Consider the following 22,815-nt stretch of genomic DNA (forward strand, 5'->3'; position numbering starts at 1 on the left):
TGTGGTAGAGTCACATTGAACAGGTACAACTCTGGGTGATCATCAGAGGGGATAGGTCACGGTCAAGGCCAATGCCAATAATAACCATGAACACATGAATAGTAATCATACTAAACTGCAGGTACATACAATATTCAATGTAATTATTTATATAGTGTCAACACTATAACACTACTGATACTACTACTACTACTGTCCAGGGTTATAGTGCCAAGTTTATTTTAATTGCATCACTTCGGGATATGAATTGAAATTCAAGCCATGGGGTTGAAAAGTCCTCATAGTATTTATTGTCTGACTAAATTGTAATGGCAATGACCCAAACACTGATATTCTACTGACCTCTCTACTACCTCCTATGCTGTTCGTGCTTAAATAATGCCGGCCCAGTCAGCCGTGTGATTTGACTAATGGGACTTCTGTTGAACATCATTAGCCCTTTAGCCAGACTCCACAGCTACAGCAACAGATGGACCAGGGCATATTGGAACGCAGCAACAGACTGAGGTACCTGTATAAAGCTGCCTTCTCAAAGAGAAGACGAGAATCTTTAGAAAAATCACCACTTGACTTTGAGTGTCTCTTCAGTCTTGACCTTCACCAATGACAAATTGATATGGATAACTGCCATATTGAAACACAATGACACAGAATAGGAAAAGCATACACACATATACACACACTCACAAGAGCTCTGTCTCATCCCTGGGGCTTTCTCTCCACTTGACTGTGCTTTTTTTCTCTCTCTCTCTCTCTCTCTCTCTCTCTCTCTCTCTCTCTCTCTCTCTCTCTCTCTAACTCTCTCCCTCTCCCTCTCCCTCTCCCTCTCCCTCTCCCTCTCCCTCTCCCTCTCCCTCTCCCTCTCCCTCTCTCTCTAGCTGCAGACTGTTTCTTTTGATGGCAGCCTTTTCTCTTCGCACCACCAGCCTGCCAAATCTGGCAGGTGTGTCAAATCCACACAACACCTCTGACCTACTTGGCAGGTGAGGTCAGGTAGAGCTGGCGCTGCCGCCACACAGCTGGCATGTTCCAGCAAGGTGGTTTTAGGGAAAACATGGGCAGTAGGGGGTAGAGGCAATTCTGTCAAACGGCCACCCATGACATCCTGCCAGACATGTCCACAGACATGTGGGTACATGGTAGCTGCCTGGGCAGCAAAGTATATATAATCCCATTTCTATCAAGCCCTAGACAAAACAACCAACTGCTTCTCAAATCATATACAAACTACAGCTTGTATCAAACCCTATGCAAACTACTTTAGATCTCAAAAGGAGAAAGGAAACCTTTGTGCACTGCAGAGGTGCTGGTTGTGGAGAGATCAATACGATCTCAGAGTCACACATTGTGCAACCATTATCCAGAGAAAATGGTGATAGATGCTATAGATCATGTGTAACGACACAACTATTACAGTTCATCAAATCATCGGTCAGCGTCTCTCCTCCTGAATGCAGTTATGACAAGACATAACAACATGACATAGTATAAACTGACATAAGAGGAATCACGGAATAATGGAATAGAAGAGGATGTCAGAATGGATGTTGAGAAGCGGCCCTTAAGGAAACGCGAATGTGAGAAACATCTCCTATCCTCTAGGAATGAATCCTCTTCTTTAGTAATCCCCACATACAGTATAATACCTTCCTATTACCAGATCCATCCTCACTTAACAGCTCCTGTTACTAGAGCCCTCCACCATAGTTCAGCCCGGGGTACACAGACGTAAGAGCAAGGGCATGCTAAACGCAACAAATAACATCAATAAAATACAAATACAACCTGTGAGTCATCTGAACGCTCCGTTTCCCATGCATAGAGTGTTTCCCACGTGGTCCGGGTGTTTAACTCTCACCCAGGATCTTGTGTCATAGACTTGGCATTATCAGTGTGTAGGCAGCTAAAGGGCTTTGTCTGCCACGCCACGAGCAAAGACGATTAAACAACGAGTCAAGCCAAACAAGGAGCACCCTATTGAGACAATACAGTGTGTGTGTGTGTGTGTGTGTGTGTGTGTGTGTGTGTGTGTGTGTGTGTGTGTGTGTGTGTGTGTGTGTGTGTGTGTGTGTGTGTGTGTGTGTGTGTGTGTGTGTGTGTGTGTGTAGACTGTAAAAAATGACAATTAAGCATTAGTGTTTTGACAGCCTCTGCTAAAAACAGCCTTTCTCACTATTACAGTCTAAATCTCTTTCTCTCTAATCCCCGACTTGGAAATGGACAATGGGCAAACATAGTGCTATAATAACACCCTATCAGAATTAAATTATTGAATTATCTGGCTCACTATCATCTCTATTTCTACTGAAATGTCCATATGTGTCTCTACTATTCCTTGAGTATTAGTCAGTCTGTCTGTTTCATCCATTATTTCTTGCAGTCCATTTCTGTCCTTCTCTCCCTCTGTCTCTTTGTGCCTCTCTGTCTCTCTCTCTCCTGTCCTCAGCTTATCTGTAATGACTATAAAACTGTCACAAGTTGTGATGATCCCTCCAAACAACACTGACACACACAAACTAAATATTTCCTTTCATCAGATGGAAGACAGAGAGAAAAAGGAGAGAGGAGGAAGAGAGGAAGGTATATAAAAAGAGATTCTCAAGAATAGCAAAGTGCTGCTACTAATGCCTGAAAGCCATAGTTCAACATCCCTCATTCCTCAGGCCTCATCCCCTGTTCAACATCCCTCATTCATCAGGCTTCATCCCCTGTTCAACATCCCTCATTCCTCAGGCCTTATCCCCTGTTCAACATCCCTCATTCATCAGGCCTCATCCCCTGTTCAACATCCCTCATTCCTCAGGCCTTATCCCCTGTTCAACATCCCTCATTCATCAGGCTTCATCCCCTGTTCAACATCCCTCATTCCTCAGGCCTTATCCCCTGTTCAACATCCCTCATTCATCAGGCCTTATCCCCTGTTCAACATCCCTCATTCATCAGGCCTTATCCCCTGTTCAACATCCCTCATTCATCAGGCCTTATCCCCTGTTCAACATCCCTCATTCCTCAGGCCTTACCCCCTGTTCAACATCCCTCATTCCTCAGGCCTTATCCCCTGTTCAACATCCCTCATTCATCAGGCCTTATCCCCTGTTCAAGACCCTCATTCATCAGGCCTTATCCCCTGTTCAACATCCCTCATTCATCAGGCCTTATCCCCTGTTCAACATCCCTCATTCCTCAGGCCTTATCCCCTGTTCAAGACCCTCATTCCTCAGGCCTTATCCCCTGTTCAACATCCCTCATTCATCAGGCCTTATCCCCTGTTCAAGACCCTCATTCAACAGGCCTTATCCCCTGTTCAACATCCCTCATTCCTCAGGCCTTATCCCCTGTTCAACATCCCTCATTCATCAGGCCTTATCCCCTGTTCAAGACCCTCATTCATCAGGCCTCATCCCCTGTTCAACATCCCTCATTCATCAGGACTCATCCCCTGTTCAACATCCCTCATTCATCAGGCCTCATCCCCTGTTCAAGATCCCTCATTCATCAGGCATCCCTTGTTCAAGACCCTCATTCATCAGGCCTCATCCCCTGTTCAACATCCCTCATTCATCAGGCCTCATCCCCTGTTCAACATCCCTCATTCCTCAGGCCTTATCCCCTGTTCAACATCCCTCATTCATCAGGCCTCATCCCTTGTTCAAGATTCCTCATTCCTCATTCCTCAGGCCTTATCCCCTGTTCAACATCCCTCATTTATCAGGCCTCATCCCCTGTTCAAGATCCCTCATTCTTCAGGCCTCATCCCCTGTTCAAGATCCCTCATTCCTCAGGCCTCATCCCCTGTTCAAGATCCCTCATTCCTCATTCCTCAGGCCTTATCCCCTGTTCAACATCCCTCATTTATCAGGCATCATCCCATGTTCAAGACCCTCATTCATCAGGCCTCATCCCCTGTTCAACATCCCTCATTCATCAGGCCTCATCCCTGTTCAAGATCCCTCATTCCTCAGGCCTCATTCTCTGTTCAAGATCCCTCATTCATCAGGCCTCATCCCCTGTTCAAGATCCCTCATTCCTCAGGCCTCGTCCCCTGTTCAAGATCCCTCATTCCTCAGGCCTCATCCTCTCTTCAAGACCCTCATTCCTCAGGCCTCATCCTCTGTTCAACATCCCTCATTCATCAGGCCTCATCCCCTGTTCAAGATCCCTCATTCCTCAGGCCTTATCACCTGTTCAACATCCCTCATTTATCAGGCCTGATCCACTGTTCAAGATCCCTCATTCTTCAGGCCTCATCCCCTGTTCAAGACCCTCATTCATCAGGCCTCATCCCCTGTTCAACATCCCTCATTCATCAGGCCTCATCCCCTGTTCAAGATCCCTCATTCCTCAGGCTTCATCCTCTGTTCAACATCCCTCATTCATCAGGCCTCATCCTCTGTTCAAGACCCTCATTCATCAGGCCTCATCCCCTGTTCAACATCCCTCATTCATCAGTCCTCTTCCCCTGTTCAAGACCCCTCATTCCTCCGGCCTCATCCTCTGTTCAAAATCCCTCATTCATCAGGCCCCATCCCCTGTTCAAGATCCCTCTTTCCGCAGGCCTCATTCCCTGTTCAACATCCCTCATTCCTCAGTCCTCATCCTCTGTTTAACATTCCTCATTCCTCAGGCATCATTCCCTGTTCAAGATAACTCATTCCTCATTCCTCAGGCCTAATTCCCTGTTCAATATCCCTCATTTATCAGTCCTCATTCCCTGTTCAAGATCTCTCATTCCTCAGGCCTCATTCCCTGTTCAAGATACCTCATTCCTCATTCCTCCGGCCTCATTCCCTGTTCAAGATCCCTCATTCCTCATTCCGCAGGCCTCATTCCCTGTTCAAGATCCTTCATTCCTCAGGCCTCATTCCCTGTTCAAGATCCCTCATTCCTCAGGCCTCAATCCCTGTTCAAGATCCCTCGTTCCTCAATCCTCAGGCCTCATCCCCTGTTCAGGGTCCCTCACTCCTCAGGCCTCATCCCCAGTTCATCTCAGCATAGCATTTGCCCCCGTTCCCATCATGACCCAACAAGTCATCACCATCTCAGTACCCCAACATATTCCCTCAGCCAGTCCCATTTCATTCCCTCCCCCTTCCCCTTGGCCCTAACCCTCCAGTATTTGCAGATCTGTAAGGTGGAAGCAATATGGTGGAAGCTCTAACACAGAACTGCTGATACCTATCCAGACCTTACAGATCTGCAAACATCAAATGGTTAGGACCAAGGGGTAGGTGTAGGGAGCGTCTTGCCTTACCCTTTGCCCTTTGACCTCCATATTCCCCTTTCTCCTCCCCTCTCCTTTTTACCCCCACCACACCTTAGACCTTCCCCAAGTCTCCCCTCACTCTCCACATCCTTCCCCTTCCTCCTCCCCTGTCTTCACTGTCTCCCTTCCTCCTCCCGTCCTCCCTTATCCTCCCCATCTCACGCCCTCCTTCCTCCTCCCCTCCTTCCCTGTCCTCACCATCTCCCTTCCTCCTCCCGCCCTCCCTTATCCTCCCCATCTCACGCCCTCCTTCCTCCTCCCCTCCTTCCCTGTCCTCACCGTCTCCCTTCTTCCTCCCGTACTCCCTTATCCTCCCCATCTCACGCCCTCCTTCCTCCTCCCCTCCTTCACTGTCCTCACCGTCTCCCTCCCTCCTTCCTCCTCTCGTCCTCCCTTGTCCTCGCCATTTCCCTCCTTCCTCCTCCCTCCCTCCCTTGTCCTCGACGTTTCCCTCCCTCCTCTCTCCTCCCATCCTCCCTTGTCCTCACCATCTCCCTCCCTCCTTCCTCCTCCCCTCCTCCCCTGTCCTCACCGTCTCCCACCAGCTGCAGCAGGGCCAGGTCGAGGGGGCGTTTCCAGCGGGAGTTCTTGTGCAGGGCGATACCGTAGCCTGTGGTGGCAAATACCTTCCCAGAGCCTATGGTCATCACCTTTGACAAGCAAACATTAATCAATCAATCAATCTAGCAAGCAACTACTCAATCACTCACTCACCCAGCCAATCAACCAAGCAATACATCACATTTTGTATTGCTATTTTCACAAATGCAATTTTCACAAAGTAACAGCAATCCGCAATCTAGCTGACAATAAAACACAATAAAGGAGTAAATAGATAGAATACATCAAGTCAAACTTGTCCGGTCATCACCTTACAACCCTCGTCTTTCCTGGCCATGTAGTTCAACACAGCTGCATCGTAGATAAAGGCATCCAACTTCCTGTAGAGAGAGCGGGGGAGTTAAAGAGTTAATAGAACAGGGGCATGGAGTAGAGAAAGAGAAAGGCAAGAGTTGAGAGAGTGAGAGAGAACTGAAGTTAGAACGAGAGAGAGGGAGGAGAGAGAAAGGGAGAAACTGCTAAAGAAAGTGAAAAGTAAAGTGAAAGAGAGAGAAGGATTTATACAGTACTGTGAGAAAAGAGATGGGAGGTGGAGAGAGAAGGATTTATACAGAACTGTGAGAAAAGAGATGGGAGAAGAGAGAGAAGGATTTATACAGTACTGTGAGAAAAGAGATGGGAGGAGAGAGAGAAGGATTTATACAGAACTGTGAGAAAAGAGATGGGAGGAGAGAGAGAAGGATTTATACAGAACTGTGAGAAAAGAGATGGGAGGAGAGAGAGAAGGATTTATACAGAACTGTGAGAAAAGAGATGGGAAGTGGAGAGAGAAGAATTTATACAGTACTGTGAGAAAAGAGATGGGAGGTGGAGAGAGAAGGATTTATACAGAACTGTGAGAAAAGAGATGGGAGGTGGAGAGAGAAGGGTTTATACAGAACTGTGAGAAAAGAGATGGGAGGAGAGAGAGAAGGATTTATACAGTACTGTGAGAAAAGAGATGGGAGGAGAGAGAGAAGGATTTATACAGTACTGTGAGAAAAGAGATGGGAGGTGGAGAGAGAAGGATTTATACAGAACTGTGAGAAAAGAGATGGGAGGAGAGAGAGAAGGATTTATACAGAACTGTGAGAAAAGAGATGGGAGGTGGAGAGAGAAGGATTTATACAGTACTGTGAGAAAAGAGATGGGAGGAGAGAGAGAAGGATTTATACAGAACTGTGAGAAAAGAGATGGGAGAAGAGAGAGAAGGATTTATACAGAACTGTGAGAAAAGAGATGGGAGGTGGAGAGAGAAGGATTTATACAGAACTGTGAGAAAAGAGATGGGAGGAGAGAGAGAAGGATTTATACAGTACTGTGAGAAAAGAGATGGGAGAAGAGAGAGAAGGATTTATACAGTACTGTGAGAAAAGAGATGGGAGGAGAGAGAGAAGGATTTATACAGTACTGTGAGAAAAGAGATGGGAGGTGGAGAGAGAAGGATTTATACAGTACTGTGAGAAAAGAGATGGGAGGAGAGAGAGAAGGATTTATACAGTACTGTGAGAAAAGAGATGGGAGGAGAGAGAGAAGGATTTATACAGTACTGTGAGAAAAGAGATGGGAGGAGAGAGAGAAGGATTTATACAGTACTGTGAGAAAAGAGATGGGAGGAGAGAGAGAAGGATTTATACAGTACTGTGAGAAAAGAGATGGGAGGAGAGAGAGAAGGATTTATACAGAACTGTGAGAAAAGAGATGGGAGGTGGAGAGAGAAGGATTTATACAGAACTGTGAGAAAAGAGATGGGAGGTGGAGAGAGAAGGATTTATACAGAACTGTGAGAAAAGAGATGGGAGGTGGAGAGAGAAGGATTTATACAGAACTGTGAGAAAAGAGATGGGAGGTGGAGAGAGAAGGATTTATACAGAACTGTGAGAAAAGAGATGGGAGGAGAGAGAGAGAAGGATCCTTCCTTCTCTCTCTCTCCTCCCATCTCTTTTCTCACAGTAGATTTACACACTTTGGGGTCAAAAGACACATAGGGGAGAGAGATAGAGAGTGATGAGGATTATAAAGTTTAAGCACAAACACACCGAGAGAACACACAGGGGAGGAAATAACCAGAGAGAGAGAGAGAGCGAGAGAGAGGGTTGGTGGGTGGGAGGGTGGGAGGGCATATATTAAAGAAAGGAAAGTTTAAAAAATGATGGAGAGATAAAGAAAGGCTGAGGTAGAGCGAAAGAGAGAGAGAGAGAGAAGAGGGGTGAGAGAAGAAGACAGAGGGAGCGACAGAGAACATCTCATTCCCAGCACATTAACAGTGTTCTATAAATGGGGTGGCAAGGCAATCGGGGAGAGATGATGACAGGGGATTAGTGACAGTAAACTGTAAGGATTATACAACCCATCACACATATGATGCAGATTTAACAAGAGAAGAAAGGAAGGGGAGGAGAGGTATGCAGAGAGAAGGAGAGGAGAGTGTAGAGGAGAGGGATGGGTAGAGGAGAGGTATGCAGAGAGAAGGAGAGGAGAGTGGAGAGGAGAGGGATGGAGAGAGAAGGAGAGGAGAGTGTAGAGGAGAGGGGTGGGTAGAGGAGAGGGATGCAGAGAGAAGGAGAGGAGAGTGTAGATGAGAGGTATGCAGAGAGAAGGAGAGGAGAGGGTAGAGGAGAGGGTAGAGGAGAGGGATGGAGAGAGGACAGGAGCGGGTAGAGGAGAGGGATGGAGAGAGGACAGGAGAGGGTAGAGGACAGGGATGGAGAGAGGGCAGGAGAGGGTAGAGGAGAGGGATGGAGAGAGGACAGGAGCGGGAAGAGGAGAGGGATGGAGAGAGGACAGGAGAGGGTAGAGGAGAGGAATGGAGAGAGGACAGGAGAGGGTAGAGGAGAGGGATGGAGAGAGGACAGGAGAGGGTAGAGGAGAGGGATGGAGAGAGGACATAAGAGAGTAGTGGGATGGAGAGAGGATAGGAGACGGTAGAGGAGAGGGATGGAGCGAGGACAGGAGAGGGTTGAGGAGAGGGATGGAAAGAGGACAGTAGAGAGTAGAGGAGAGGGATGGAGAGAGGACAGGAGAGGGTAGAGGAGAGGGATGGAGAGAGGACAGGAGAGAGTAGTGGGATGGAAAGAGGACAGGAGACGGTAGAGGAGAGGGATGGAGAGAGGACAGGAGAGGGGGGAGTATTTGACTGTTTCTGTAATATAGAGTGGGACAGAGAGGACATTTTAGGGTGAGAAGTTTTAGGGTGAGAGGTTGATATTGTGAGAGGGAAGTTTAGTGGAAAGAGTGAGAGTGAGGGGATCATCTCATAGACATAGTTCAGATCCCAGAAGGGACAGAAAGAAAGACAGACCCAGTCTTGAGGTTGTTAATGGCGTCCTCCACCCCTCTCTGGTTATATTTGACCATGTAATGGTGCATGCCAGGGTAGTTACTGCGGATGTTCTTCTCTGTACTTCCATTGGGCACCGTGCCAAACTTCAGAGGGGGGTACTGCTCTGTGGGGTGCTGGAACTGAAAGACAGGTGAGAAAGGGGAGTTTGAGTTGGGCTAAACATCCCTATTTTGTGAAGAAACGTCGATATGCACCTACAGAGCGCCTATATTTGAATAGAGAGGGGAGAAGCCTGTGCTTTGCTACAGTACAAGGAAGTATATTTTTTTCTACATCAGAGAACCATAGAGCCTAAACCACATAAACAGTAGGAATCCAGTTGTATTGTAAAATAAGTGTATCTGTAGCCATGTCCAATCACCATAACACTGAGCAGTATCACGACAACAAAGTATTGACCATAAAGCACTGAGCTGTAATAGACCATGACAGTACATTCAGCATCAAGCTCAAAATACCATGCTATCATATTCAACCAAAACATTGAACATCAGAAAGCAGAGAGAGAGAGAGAGAGAGAGAGAGAGAGAGAGAGAGAGAGAGAGAGAGAGGGAGCCTGGACATCAATGTGTGCTTGCGAGTGAAATTTATGTTAAACTGAACATATTTTTAAACATTGGTACATCAGAATCGAACCCTTACCTATAACCCTTACCTATAACCCTTACCTATAACCCTTACCTATAACCCTAACCCACCTTACAAAAAACCCACACCATCATTCTTGTATGTTTACCTTTTTGTCTGAGAGTCCAGAGACAGTGTCTATGTACTCCTCCTGGATCATGAAGGCAGCCAGGTTGGCTGTGTAGGAAGCCAGGAAGATGACAGCGAAGAAGGCCCAGATCAGCACCATGATCTTACTGGTGGTTCCTCTTGGGTTCTCCACTGGGACCGAGTTATTGAACACAATGGCCCACAGCAACCACACAGACTTTCCTATGGTGAACGTAGAGCCTCCTGCCTCTGGATGGAGAGAGGGAGAGGAGGGGGTGGGGGGAGACCAGGGTTGGGGCAGAGACGGAGTTTGGTGGGGTGGGGTATGAGAGAGACAGAGAGAGAGAGAGAGAGAGAGAGAGAGAGAGAGAGAGGGAGGACGTGAGGGAAAAGGAGGAAGAGAGTCCCTCACTGGAAAAGTACGAGTGCATCCAGTCAACAGTCCTCTCAATAGAGCTTTAAATGAAGGCCTGCAGTGTTAAAGGGATACCCACATGCTAGCAGATACCAATAGAGCTTTAAATGAAGGCCTGCAGTGTTAAAGGGATACCCACATGCTAGCAGATACCAATAGAGCTTTAAATGAAGGCCTGCAGTGTTAAAGGGATACCAGCATGCTAGCAGATACCAATAGAGCTTTAAATGAAGGCCTGCAGTGTTAAAGGGATACCCACATGCTAGCAGATACCAATAGAGCTTTAAATGAAGGCCTGCAGTGTTAAAGGGATACCAGCATGCTAGCAGATACCAATAGAGCTTTAAATGAAGGCCTGCAGTGTTAAAGGGATACCCACATGCTAGCAGATACCAATAGAGCTTTAAATGAAGGCCTGCAGTGTTAAAGGGATACCAGCATGCTAGCAGATACCAATAGAGCTTTAAATGAAGGCCTGCAGTGTTAAAGGGATACCCACATGCTAGCAGATACCAATAGAGCTTTAAATGAAGGCCTGCAGTGTTAAAGGGATACCCACATGCTAGCAGATACCAATAGAGCTTTAAATGAAGGCCTGCAGTGTTAAAGGGATACCAGCATGCTAGCAGATACCAATAGAGCTTTAAATGAAGGCCTGCAGTGTTAAAGGGATACCCACATGCTAGCAGATACCAATATAGCTTTAAATGAAGGCCTGCAGTGTTAAAGGGATACCAGCATGCTAGCAGATACCAATAGAGCTTTAAATGAAGGCCTGCAGTGTTAAAGGGATACCAGCATGCTAGCAAATACCACTAGACTTCCAGTCATTACGCTAGTTAGTATTGGCTCGTGAAACCACCTCTAACTTCCTTCATACTGGACACAGAGACATACAAATAGTATCTATCAGTTAATCTGACTTTGGGGAAGTGGATAAAGGGCGTCATTGGCAAATCCAAATTACAGTCTCCCTTTAATACACTTAGTAATGGACAATCTAGTGCTATAGTTTTGGAATCAACAACAATAGTTTTCAACCCATTTTACTGTATATAACACTCTAACCAACGTTATGGACAGCATTGTTCCACTCAAGATGAACTAAATCTCCAAAAGCCCTGAAATGACTGATCCATGCCTTATGATAAGGTATTGGTACTGACCTTGTTGTTAGCGTACATTCTTGTGTTTTATTTCCTGTTGTTATTTGATCTGACCTAGTATTGATTCCATGCTCTTTTTAAGATCTTATTGTGGATTTTCTATTTCTTTTCCTTTGGTACTGAACACGGCATTGATGAGGAAGAGCTTTAAAGTAAGCATGTCACTGTACTGTTTACACCTGTTGTATACCATGCACTTGACATATAAACTTTGATTTGATATAAGTAAATAATACCTTGCGGATTCCCTCTCAAGCACTTTCAATAAATATTGAACACCACCGCTTTCAACACTGAGATGAAATCATACACTTAATTTCACCACTCATGGTCTAATCTTCACCAAGATCAAACACTTGAACCCTTATTTTAAATGATAGGAAAAAGGGATGAGAGAGTTGAAGGGAATGTGTGAGAGGAGGACAGAGAGGTAAAATATGTACAGCGCAGCAGTCATGCTGTAAAAGTTAGTAGAGAGAGAGCGAGAGAGAGAGAGAGAGAGAGAGAGAGAGAGAGAGAGAGGGAGAGAGAGAGAGAGAGAGAGAGAGAGAGAGAAAGAGATGGAGAGAGAGAGAGGGAGAGAGAGAGAGAGAGAGAGAGAGAGAGGCAGGGAGAGAAATAGAGGGAGAGAGAGAAAGAGAGAGAGAGACCTAAGAGAGAAAGAGAGAAATAGAGAGTGAGACCTAAGAGAGAGAATGAGAGGGAGAGAGCGAGAGAGAGGGAGAGAGAGAGAGAAAGAGAGAGAGAGACCTAAGAGAAAGAGAGACCTAAGTGAGAGAAGGAGAGGGGGAGAGAGAGAGAGGGAGAGAGAGAGAGAGAGAGAGAGAGAGAAAGGGAGAGAAATAGAGGGAGAGAGAGAAAGGGAGAAAGAGGAAAATAGAGAGAGAGAGACCTAAGAGAGAGAGAGAAAGAGAGAGAGAGAGAGACCTAAGAGAGAGAAGGAGAGAGAAATAGACAGAGAGACTTGAGAGAGAGAGAGACCTAAGAGAGAGAGAAGGAGAGAGAGAACGAGAGAGAGAGAGAGAGACCTAAGAGAGAGAGAGAGAGCGGAAGAGAGAGAGAGAAATAGACAGAGAGACCTAAGAGAGAGAGAGAGACCTAAGAGAGAGGGGGAGCGAGAGAGAGAGAGAGAGAGAGACCTAAGAGAGAGAGAGAGAGAGCGGAAGAGAGAGAGAGAAATAGACAGAGAGACCTAAGAGAGAGACAGAGAGACCTAAGAGAGAGAGAGAGAGAGCGGAAGAGAGAGAGAGAAATAGACAGAGAGACCTAAGAGAGAGAGAGAGACCTAAGAGAGAGAGAGAGAGCGGAAGAGAGAGAGAGAAATAGACAGAGAGACCTAAGAGAGAGAGAGAGACCTAAGAGAGAGAGAGAGACCTAAGAGAGAGAGAGAGAGCGGAAGAGAGAGAGAGAAATAGACAGAGAGACCTAAGAGAGAGAGAGAGAGACCTAAGAGAGAGGGGGAGCGAGAGAGAGAGAGAGAGGGAGAGAGAGAGAGAGAGAAGGAGAGAAGGAGAGAGAGAGAGAGAGAGAGAGAGAGAGAGAGAGAGAGAGAGAGAGAGAGAGAGTGAGAGAGTGAGAGAGAGAGGAGAGAGAGAACGGAGGTCGGACAGAGGCAGGAATCATACAGAATATGACAGCGGTGCAAACTGCACTGCTAAATAATACATGTCTGCTTCAATATTAAACATATAGAGCTGCAATGCAACATATGAGAGACAATATTGGTTTCCATCCTCTGATACACACACTTTCATACCAATCAATGTTTCTGCAGTGGTACTTGATTGACTGACCAACCAACATCAACAACAACAGCACAAACAAGGCATAGACATGTCCTGTGGTGATGGACATGTACATCAGCCAAACACGGTGTAGGGAGGGCATTCTGGAATGTTCTGTCACTTGATCTATGAGACACTGAACATATAGAACAATTGTATGGAATTGTGTATCCATTCAGGCACCTAGGAAACAACATGGCTACAAAACATGGACCCAGCATATCCTCTTTCTCATGGAACTCTGTCACTTACTCTTTCCGCTGGAAAGGCTGCGGTTGTAGCCGACTGGACTGAAGAACTCAAATATGAAGACGGTCACAGCCACCACGGTCAGGCACATGACGAACATCATCACCCACACCGCTGGACTGTAGGGCTCTGAGGGACAGGAGAGGAGAGGAGAGGAGAGGAGAGGAGAGGAGAGGAGAGGAGAGGAGAGGAGAGGAGAGGAGAGGAGAGGAGAGGAGAGGAGAGGAGAGGAGAGGAGAGGAGAGGAGAGGAGAGGAGAGGAAGATCAACAAAGACATTCAGTATAAACACAACTTAGAACACTTTCACCTTTTTGGGATAGGGGGCAGCATTTTCACTTTTGGATGAATAGCATGCCCAGAATGAACTGCCTCCTACTCTTTCCCAGATGCTAATATATGCACAGTATTATTAGTATTGGATAGCAAACACTCTGAAGTTTCTAAAACTGTTTGAATGATGTCTGTGAGTATAACAGAACTCATATGGCAGGTGAAAACCTGAGAAAAATCCTACCAGGAAGTAGAAATCTGAGGTTTGTAGTTATTCGAAGCTTGGCATACCGAATACACAGTGTCTATGGAGTCAAGTTGCACTTCCTACGGCTTCCACTAGATGTCAACTGTCTTTAGAAACTGGTTTGAGGATTCTACTATAAAGGAGGGGAGACCATGAGACCTGTTTGAGTCAATGGTCTGACAGAGTGTCTCAGGCTCGTGATGCGGGCTCCTGACAGAGTTAGCTCTTGTTCCAGTGCTTTTCTCCGGTTGGAACATTATTGATGTTTTATGTTAAAAATATCCTAAAGATTGATTCCATACATCGTTTGACTTGTTTCTACGACCTGTAACGGAACTTTTCGAGTTTTTGTCTGGATGAAGTGCTCGCGCCTCATGAAGATGGATTACTGGGCTGAACACGCTAACAACAAGTGGCTAATTGGACATAAATTATGGACTTTATGGAACTTTATGGAACAAATCAGTCATTTATTGTCGAACAACCTCAGGAGGCTGAAGAAATTCGGCTTGTCACCAAAAGCACTCACAAACTTCTACAGATGCACAATCGAGAGCATCCTGGCGGGCTGTATCACCGCCTGGTACGGCAACTGCTCCGCCCTCAACCGTAAGGCTCTCCAGAGGGTAGTGAGGTCTGCACAACGCATCACCGGGGGTAAACTACCTGCCCTCCAGGACACCTACACCACCCGATGTTACAGGAAGGCCATAAAGATCATCAAGGACATCAACCACCCGAGCCACTGCCTGTTCACCCCGCTATCATCCAGAAGGCGAGGTCAGTACAGGTGCATCAAAGCTGGGACCGAGAGACTGAAAAACAGCTTCTATCTCAAGGCCATCAGACTGTTAAACAGCCACCACTAACATTGAGTGGATGCTGCCAACACACTGACACTGACTCAACTCCAGCCACTTTAATAATGGGAATTGATGGGAAATGATGTAAATATATCACTAGCCACTTTAAACAATGCTACCTTATATAATGTTACTTACCCTACATTATTCATCTCATATGCATACGTATATACTGTACTCTATATCATCGACTGCATCCTTATGTAATACATGTATCACTAGCCACTTTAACTATGCCACTTTGTTTACATACTCATCTCATATGTATATACTGTACTCGATACCATCTACTGTATCTTGCCTATGCTGCTCTGTACCATCACTCATTCATATATCCTTATGTACATATTCTTTATCCCCTTACACTGTGTATAAGACAGTAGTTTAGGAATTGTTAGTTAGATTACTTGTTGGTTATTACTGCATTGTCGGAACTAGAAGCACAAGCATTTCGCTACACTCGCATTAACATCTGCTAACCATGTGTATGTGACAAATAAAATTTGATTTGATTTGATTTGAACTGGGATTCCTGGGAGTGCCTTCTGATGAAGATCATCAAAGGTAAGTGAATATTTATAGTGTTATTTCTAACTTCTGTTGACTTGAAAATGGCGGATATTTCTCTGGCTGAATTGGGCTCTGAGCGCCAATCTCAGATTATGCTTTTCCTGTAAAGTTTTTTTGAAATCTGACACAGTGTTTGAATTAATAAGGAGGAGTCTATCTTAAATTCTGTGAATAACACTTGTATCATTTATCAATGCTTATTATGAGTATTTCTGCAAAATCACCGGATGTTTTGGAATCAAAACATTACTGCACGTAATGCGCCAATGTACATTTTTGGATATAAATATGTACATTATCGAACAAAACATACATGTATTGTGTAACATGATGTCCTATGAGTGTCATCTGATGAAGATCATCAAAGGTTAGTGATTCATTTTATCTATATTTCTGCTTTTTGTCGAGGGGTTCCGCTAGCGGAACGCCTGCGCTGTAAAGGTTAATAACTCTATCTACATGTACATATTACCTCAACTAACCTGTACATCCTTAGAACACTTTAATAACTCTATCTACATGTACATATTACCTCAACTAACCTGTACATCCTTAGAACACTTTAATAACTCTACCTGAGTGTACATATTACCTCAACTAACCTGTACATCCTTAGAACACTTTAATAACTCTATCTACATGTACATATTACCTCAACTAACCCGTACATCCTTAGAACACTTTAATAACTCTACCTGAGTGTACATATTACCTCAACTAACCCGTACATCCTTAGAACATTTTAATAACTCTACCTGAGTGTACATATTACCCCAACTAACCTGTACATCCTTAGAACATTTTAATAATTCTATCTACATGTACATATTACCTCAACTAACCCGTACATCCTTAGAACACTTTAATAACTCTACCTGAGTGTACATATTACCTCAACTAACCTATACCCCCTTAGAACACATTAATAACTTTATCTACATGTACATATTACCTCAACTAACCTGTACCCCCACACACGACTCTATACCTGTACCCCCACACACTGACTCTGTACCTGTACCCCCACACACTGACTCTGTATCTGTAACCCCACAAATCGACTCTATACCTGTACCCCCACACACCGACTCTATACCTGTACCCCCACACACCAACTCTATACCTGTACCCCCACACACCGACTCTATACCTGTACCCCCACACACTGACTCTGTACCTGTACCCCCACACCGACTCTATAACTGTACCCCCACACACCGACTCTATAACTGTACCCCCACACCGACTCTATACCTGTACCCCCACACCGACTCTATACCTGTACCCCCACACACCGACTCTATAACTGTACCCCCACACCGACTCTATACCTGTACCCCCACACCAACTCTATAACTGTACCCCACACACCGACTCTATAACTGTACCCCCACACTGACTCTATACCTGTACCCCCACACCGACTCTATACCTGTACCCCCACACACCGACTCTATAACTGTATCCCCACACCGACTCTATACCTGTACCCCCACACTGACTCTATACATGTACCCCCACACACTGACTCTGTACCTGAACCCCCACACAACACCTTTGAATTGGGAGAGGATAAGCTGATCCTAGATCTGTGCATAAGGTTAATTTACATTTTAGTCATCTAGCAGACTGTCTTATCCAGAGTGACTTACAGTTAGTGAGTGCATTCATCTCAAGATAGCTAGGTGGGACAACCACACATCACTGTCATTGAAAGTACACTTTTCCTCAATAAAGTAGATATCAGCAAAGTCAGAGCTAGATAGGGAGGAGTGGAGAGTCATGTGGAAGTGGGAATTTCATAACTTCAACCTCATCAGTCATCAGTTCCTTCACTCACCCAGGAAGGCAGAGGGTGAGACGGTTCCGTTGCTACGGGAGACCATGACGCTGATGCCCGTCTCCACGAAGGGGACGGAAAAGTCCACGACCTCTGACCTCTCCTCGTTGATGGTGAGGGATCCGATGGCCATATCTGCTCGCTGTCCCACCACCTGAAGGACAGGAGGAGAAACTACATTCAGAGAGATAGAGGGGTACACTGGCCTTATAACACATTATTATAGGAGAAACGACATTCAGAGAGATAGAGGGGTACACTGGCCTTATAACACATTATTATAGGAGAAACGACATTCAGAGAGATAGAGGGGTACACTGGCCTTATAACACATTATTATAGGAGAAACTACAGTCAGAGAGATAGAGGGGTACACTGGCCTTATAACACAGTATTATAGGAGAAACTACATTCAGAGAGATAGAGGGGTACACTGGCCTTATAACACAGTATTATAGGAGAAACTACATTCAGAGAGATAGAGGGGTACACTGGCCTTATAACACAGTATTATAGTATAAACTACATTCAGAGAGATAGAGGGGTACACTGGCCTTATAACACATTATTATAGGAGAAACGACATTCAGAGAGATAGAGGGGTACACTGGCCTTATAACACATTATTATAGGAGAAACTACATTCAGAGAGATAGAGGGGTACACTGGCCTTATAACACATTATTATAGGAGAAACTACAGTCAGAGAGATAGAGGGGTACACTGGCCTTATAACACATTATTATAGGATAAACTACATTCAGAGAGATAGAGGGGTACACTGGCCTTATAACACACTATTAAAGGAGAAACAACATTCAGAGAGATAGAGGAGCACACTGGCCTTATAACACATTATTATAGGAGAAACTACATTCAGAGAGATAGAGGGGTACACTGGCCTTATAACACAGTATTCTGGGAGAAACTACATTCAGAGAGATAGAGGGGTACACTGGCCTTATAACACATTATTAGAGGAGAAACTACATTCAGAGAGATAGAGGGGTAACTGGCCTTATAACACAGTATTATAGGAGAAACTATATTCAGAGAGATAGAGGGGTACACTGGCCTTATAACACATTATTAAAGAAGAAACTACATTCAGAGAGATAGAGGGGTACACTGGCCTTATAACACATTATTAAAGAAGAAACTACATTCAGAGAGATAGAGGGGTACACTGGCCTTATAACACATTATTATAGGAGAAACTACATTCAGAGAGATAGAGGGGTACACTGGCCTTATAACACATTATTATAGGATAAACTACATTCAGAGAGATAGAGGGGTACACTGGCCTTATAACACATTATTATAGGAGAAACTACATTCAGAGAGATAGAGGGGTACACTGGCCTTATAACACATTATTATAGGAGAAACTACATTCAGAGAGATAGAGGGGTACACTGGCCTTATAACACATTATTATAGGAGAAACGACATTCAGAGAGATAGAGGGGTACACTGGCCTTATAACACATTATTATAGGAGAAACTACAGTCAGAGAGATAGAGGGGTACACTGGCCTTATAACACATTATTATAGGAGAAACTACATTCAGAAACGACATTCAGAGAGATAGAGGGGTAACTGGCCTTATAACACATTATTATAGGATAAACTACAGTCAGAGAGATAGAGGGGTACACTGGCCTTATAACACATTATTATAGGAGAAACTACATTCAGAGAGATAGAGGGGTACACTGGCCTTATAACACACTATTAAAGGAGAAATAACACATTATTATAGGAGAAACATTCAGAGAGATAGAGGGGTACACTGGCCTTATAACACATTATTATAGGAGAAACTACATTCAGAGAGATAGAGGGGTAAACTGGCCTTATAACACAGTATTATAGGATAAACTACATTCAGAGAGATAGAGGGGTACACTGGCCTTATAACACATTATTAAAGAAGAAACTACATTCAGAGAGATAGAGGGGTACACTGGCCTTATAACACATTATTATAGGAGAAACTACATTCAGAGAGATAGAGGGGTACACTGGCCTTATAACACATTATTATAGGATAAACTACATTCAGAGAGATAGAGGGGTACACTGGCCTTATAACACATTATTATAGGAGAAACTACATTCAGAGAGATAGAGGGGTACACTGGCCTTATAACACATTATTATAGGAGAAACTACATTCAGAGAGATAGAGGGGTACACTGGCCTTATAACACATTATTATAGGAGGAACTACATTCAGAGAGATAGAGGGGTACACTGGCCTTATAACACATTATTATAGGAGAAACTACAGTCAGAGAGATAGAGGGGTACACTGGCCTTATAACACATTATTATAGGAGAAACGACATTCAGAGAGATAGAGGGGTACACTGGCCTTATAACACATTATTATAGGAGAAACTACATTCAGAGAGATAGATAACACATTATTATAGGGGAGATACACTGGCCTTATAACACATTATTATAGGAGAAACTACATTCAGAGAGATAGAGGGGTAAACTGGCCTTATAACATAGTATTATAGGAGAAACTACATTCAGAGAGATAGAGGGGTACACTGGCCTTATAACACATTATTAAAGAAGAAACTACATTCAGAGAGATAGAGGGGTACACTGGCCTTATAACACATTATTATAGGAGAAACTACATTCAGAGAGATAGAGGGGTACACTGGCCTTATAACACAGTATTATAGGAGAAACTACATTCAGAGAGATAGAGGGGTACACTGGCCTTATAACACATTATTATAGGATAAACTACATTCAGAGCGATAGAGGGGTACACTGGCCTTATAACACATTATTATAGGATAAACTACATTCAGAGAGATAGAGGGGTACACTGGCCTTATAACACATTATTATAGGAGAAACTACATTCAGAGAGATAGAGGGGTACACTGGCCTTATAACACATTATTATAGGAGAAACTACATTCAGAGAGATAGAGGGGTAAACTGGCCTTATAACACAGTATTATAGGATAAACTACATTCAGAGAGATAGAGGGGTACACTGGCCTTATAACACATTATTAAAGGAGAAACTACATTCAGAGAGATAGAGAGATATAACACATTATTATAGAGGGAGAGATACACTGGCCTTATAACACATTATTATAGGAGAAACTACATTCAGAGAGATAGAGGGGTACACTGGCCTTATAACACATTATTATAGGAGAAACTACATTCAGAGAGATAGAGGGGTACACTGGCCTTATAACACATTATTATAGGAGAAACTACATTCAGAGAGATAGAGGGGTACACTGGCCTTATAACACATTATTATAGGAGAAACTACATTCAGAGAGATAGAGGGGTACACTGGCCTTATAACACTTATTATAGGCCTTATAACATAACATTATTATTCAGGAGATAGAACTACATTCTGAGAGATAGAGGGGTACACTGGCCTTATAACACATTATTATAGGAGAAACTACATTCAGAGAGATAGAGGGGTACACTGGCCTTATAACACATTATTATAGGAGAAACTACATTCAGAGAGATAGAGGGGTACACTGGCCTTATAACACATTATTATAGGAGAAACTACATTCAGAGAGATAGAGGGGTACACTGGCCTTATAACACATTATTATAGGAGAAACTACATTCAGAGAGATAGAGGGGTAAACTGGCCTTATAACACATATTATAGGAGAAACTACATTCAGAGAGATAGAGGGGTACACTGGCCTTATAACACATTATTATTAAAGAAGAAACTACATTCAGAGAGATAGAGGGGTACACTGGCCTTATAACACATTATTATAGGAGAAACTACATTCAGAGAGATAGAGGGGTACACTGGCCTTATAACACATTATTATAGGAGAAACTACATTCAGAGAGATAGAGGGGTACACTGGCCTTATAACACATTATTATAGGAGAAACTACAGTCAGAGAGATAGAGGGGTACACTGGCCTTATAACACATTATTATAGGATAAAACTACATTCAGAGAGATAGAGGGGTACACTGGCCTTATAACACATTATTATAGGAGAAACACATTATTATAGACATTCAGAGAGATAGAGGGGTTATAACACTTATAGGCCTTATAACACATTTATTATAGGAGAAACTACATTCAGAGAGATAGAGGGGTACACTGGCCTTATAACACATTATTATAGGAGAAACTACATTCAGAGAGATAGACCCTGCAACACATTATTATAGGGGTACAGTGGCCTTATAACACATTATTATAGGAGAAACTACATTCAGAAAACACATTATTATAGATAAACTAGGGATAGTACACTGGCCTTATAACACATTATTATAGGAGAAACTACATTCAAACGATAACATTCAGAGAGATAGAGGGGTACACTGGCCTTATAACACATTATTATAGGAGAAACTACAGTCAGAGAGATAGAGGGGTACACTGGCCTTATAACACACTATTAAAGGAGAAACGACATTCAGAGAGATAGAGGGGTACACTGGCCTTATAACACACTATTAAAGGAGAAATGACATTCAGAGAGATAGAGGGGTACACTGGCCTTATAACACATTATTATAGGAGAAACGACATTCAGAGAGATAGAGGGGTACACTGGCCTTATAACACATTATTATAGGAGAAACTACATTCAGAGAGATAGAGGGGTACACTGGCCTTATAACACATTATTATAGGAGAAACGACATTCAGAGAGATAGAGGGGTAACTGGCCTTATAACACATTATTAGAGGGGTACACTGGCCTAGAGAAACTACAGTCAGAGAGATAAACTACAGTCAGAGAGATAGAGGGGTACACTGGCCTTATAACACATTATTATAGAGAGATAGAGGGGTAACTGGCCTTACATTCAGAGAGATAGAGGGGTACACTGGCCTTATAACACATTATTATAGGAGAAACTACATTCAGAGAGATAGAGGGGTACACTGGCCTTATAACACACTATTAAAGCAGAAACGACATTCAGAGAGATAGAGGGGTACACTGGCCTTATAACACATTATTATAGGATAAACTACATTCAGAGAGATAGAGGGGTACACTGGCCTTATAACACACTAGTAACGGAGAAACGACATTCAGAGAGATAGAGGGGTACACTGGCCTTATAACATATTATTATAGGATAAACTACATTCAGAGAGATAGAGGGGTACACTGGCCTTATAACACACTATTAACGGAGAAACGACATTCAGAGAGATAGAGGGGTACACTGGCCTTATAACATATTATTATAGGATAAACTACATTCAGAGAGATAGACACTGGGGATAAACTACACTGGGCCTTATAACACATTATTATAGGAGAAACTACATTCAGAGAGATAGAGGGGTACACTGGCCTTATAACACATTATTATAGGAGAAACGACATTCAGAGAGATAGAGGGGTACACTGGCCTTATAACACATTATTATAGGATAAACTACATTCAGAGAGATAGAGGGGTAC

General features: G+C 43.8%; 1 protein-coding gene across 1 annotated transcript in view; it reads right to left on the minus strand.

The window, feature by feature from the left end:
• Positions 1-559: 559 nt before the first annotated feature.
• Positions 560-22,815, minus strand: part of LOC135519767 (glutamate receptor ionotropic, NMDA 2D-like) — a 101,064-nt gene continuing 78,808 nt past the window's right edge. The window contains 7 exon segments of the mRNA XM_064944989.1: positions 560-624; positions 5,796-5,913; positions 6,135-6,204; positions 9,165-9,325; positions 9,943-10,172; positions 13,541-13,666; positions 17,330-17,483. Coding sequence (XP_064801061.1) covers positions 560-624; positions 5,796-5,913; positions 6,135-6,204; positions 9,165-9,325; positions 9,943-10,172; positions 13,541-13,666; positions 17,330-17,483 — 924 coding nt within the window.

Source organism: Oncorhynchus masou, chromosome 29, assembly GCF_036934945.1.
Source record: "Oncorhynchus masou masou isolate Uvic2021 chromosome 29, UVic_Omas_1.1, whole genome shotgun sequence".
NCBI classification, from domain to species: Eukaryota; Metazoa; Chordata; class Actinopteri; order Salmoniformes; family Salmonidae; genus Oncorhynchus; species Oncorhynchus masou.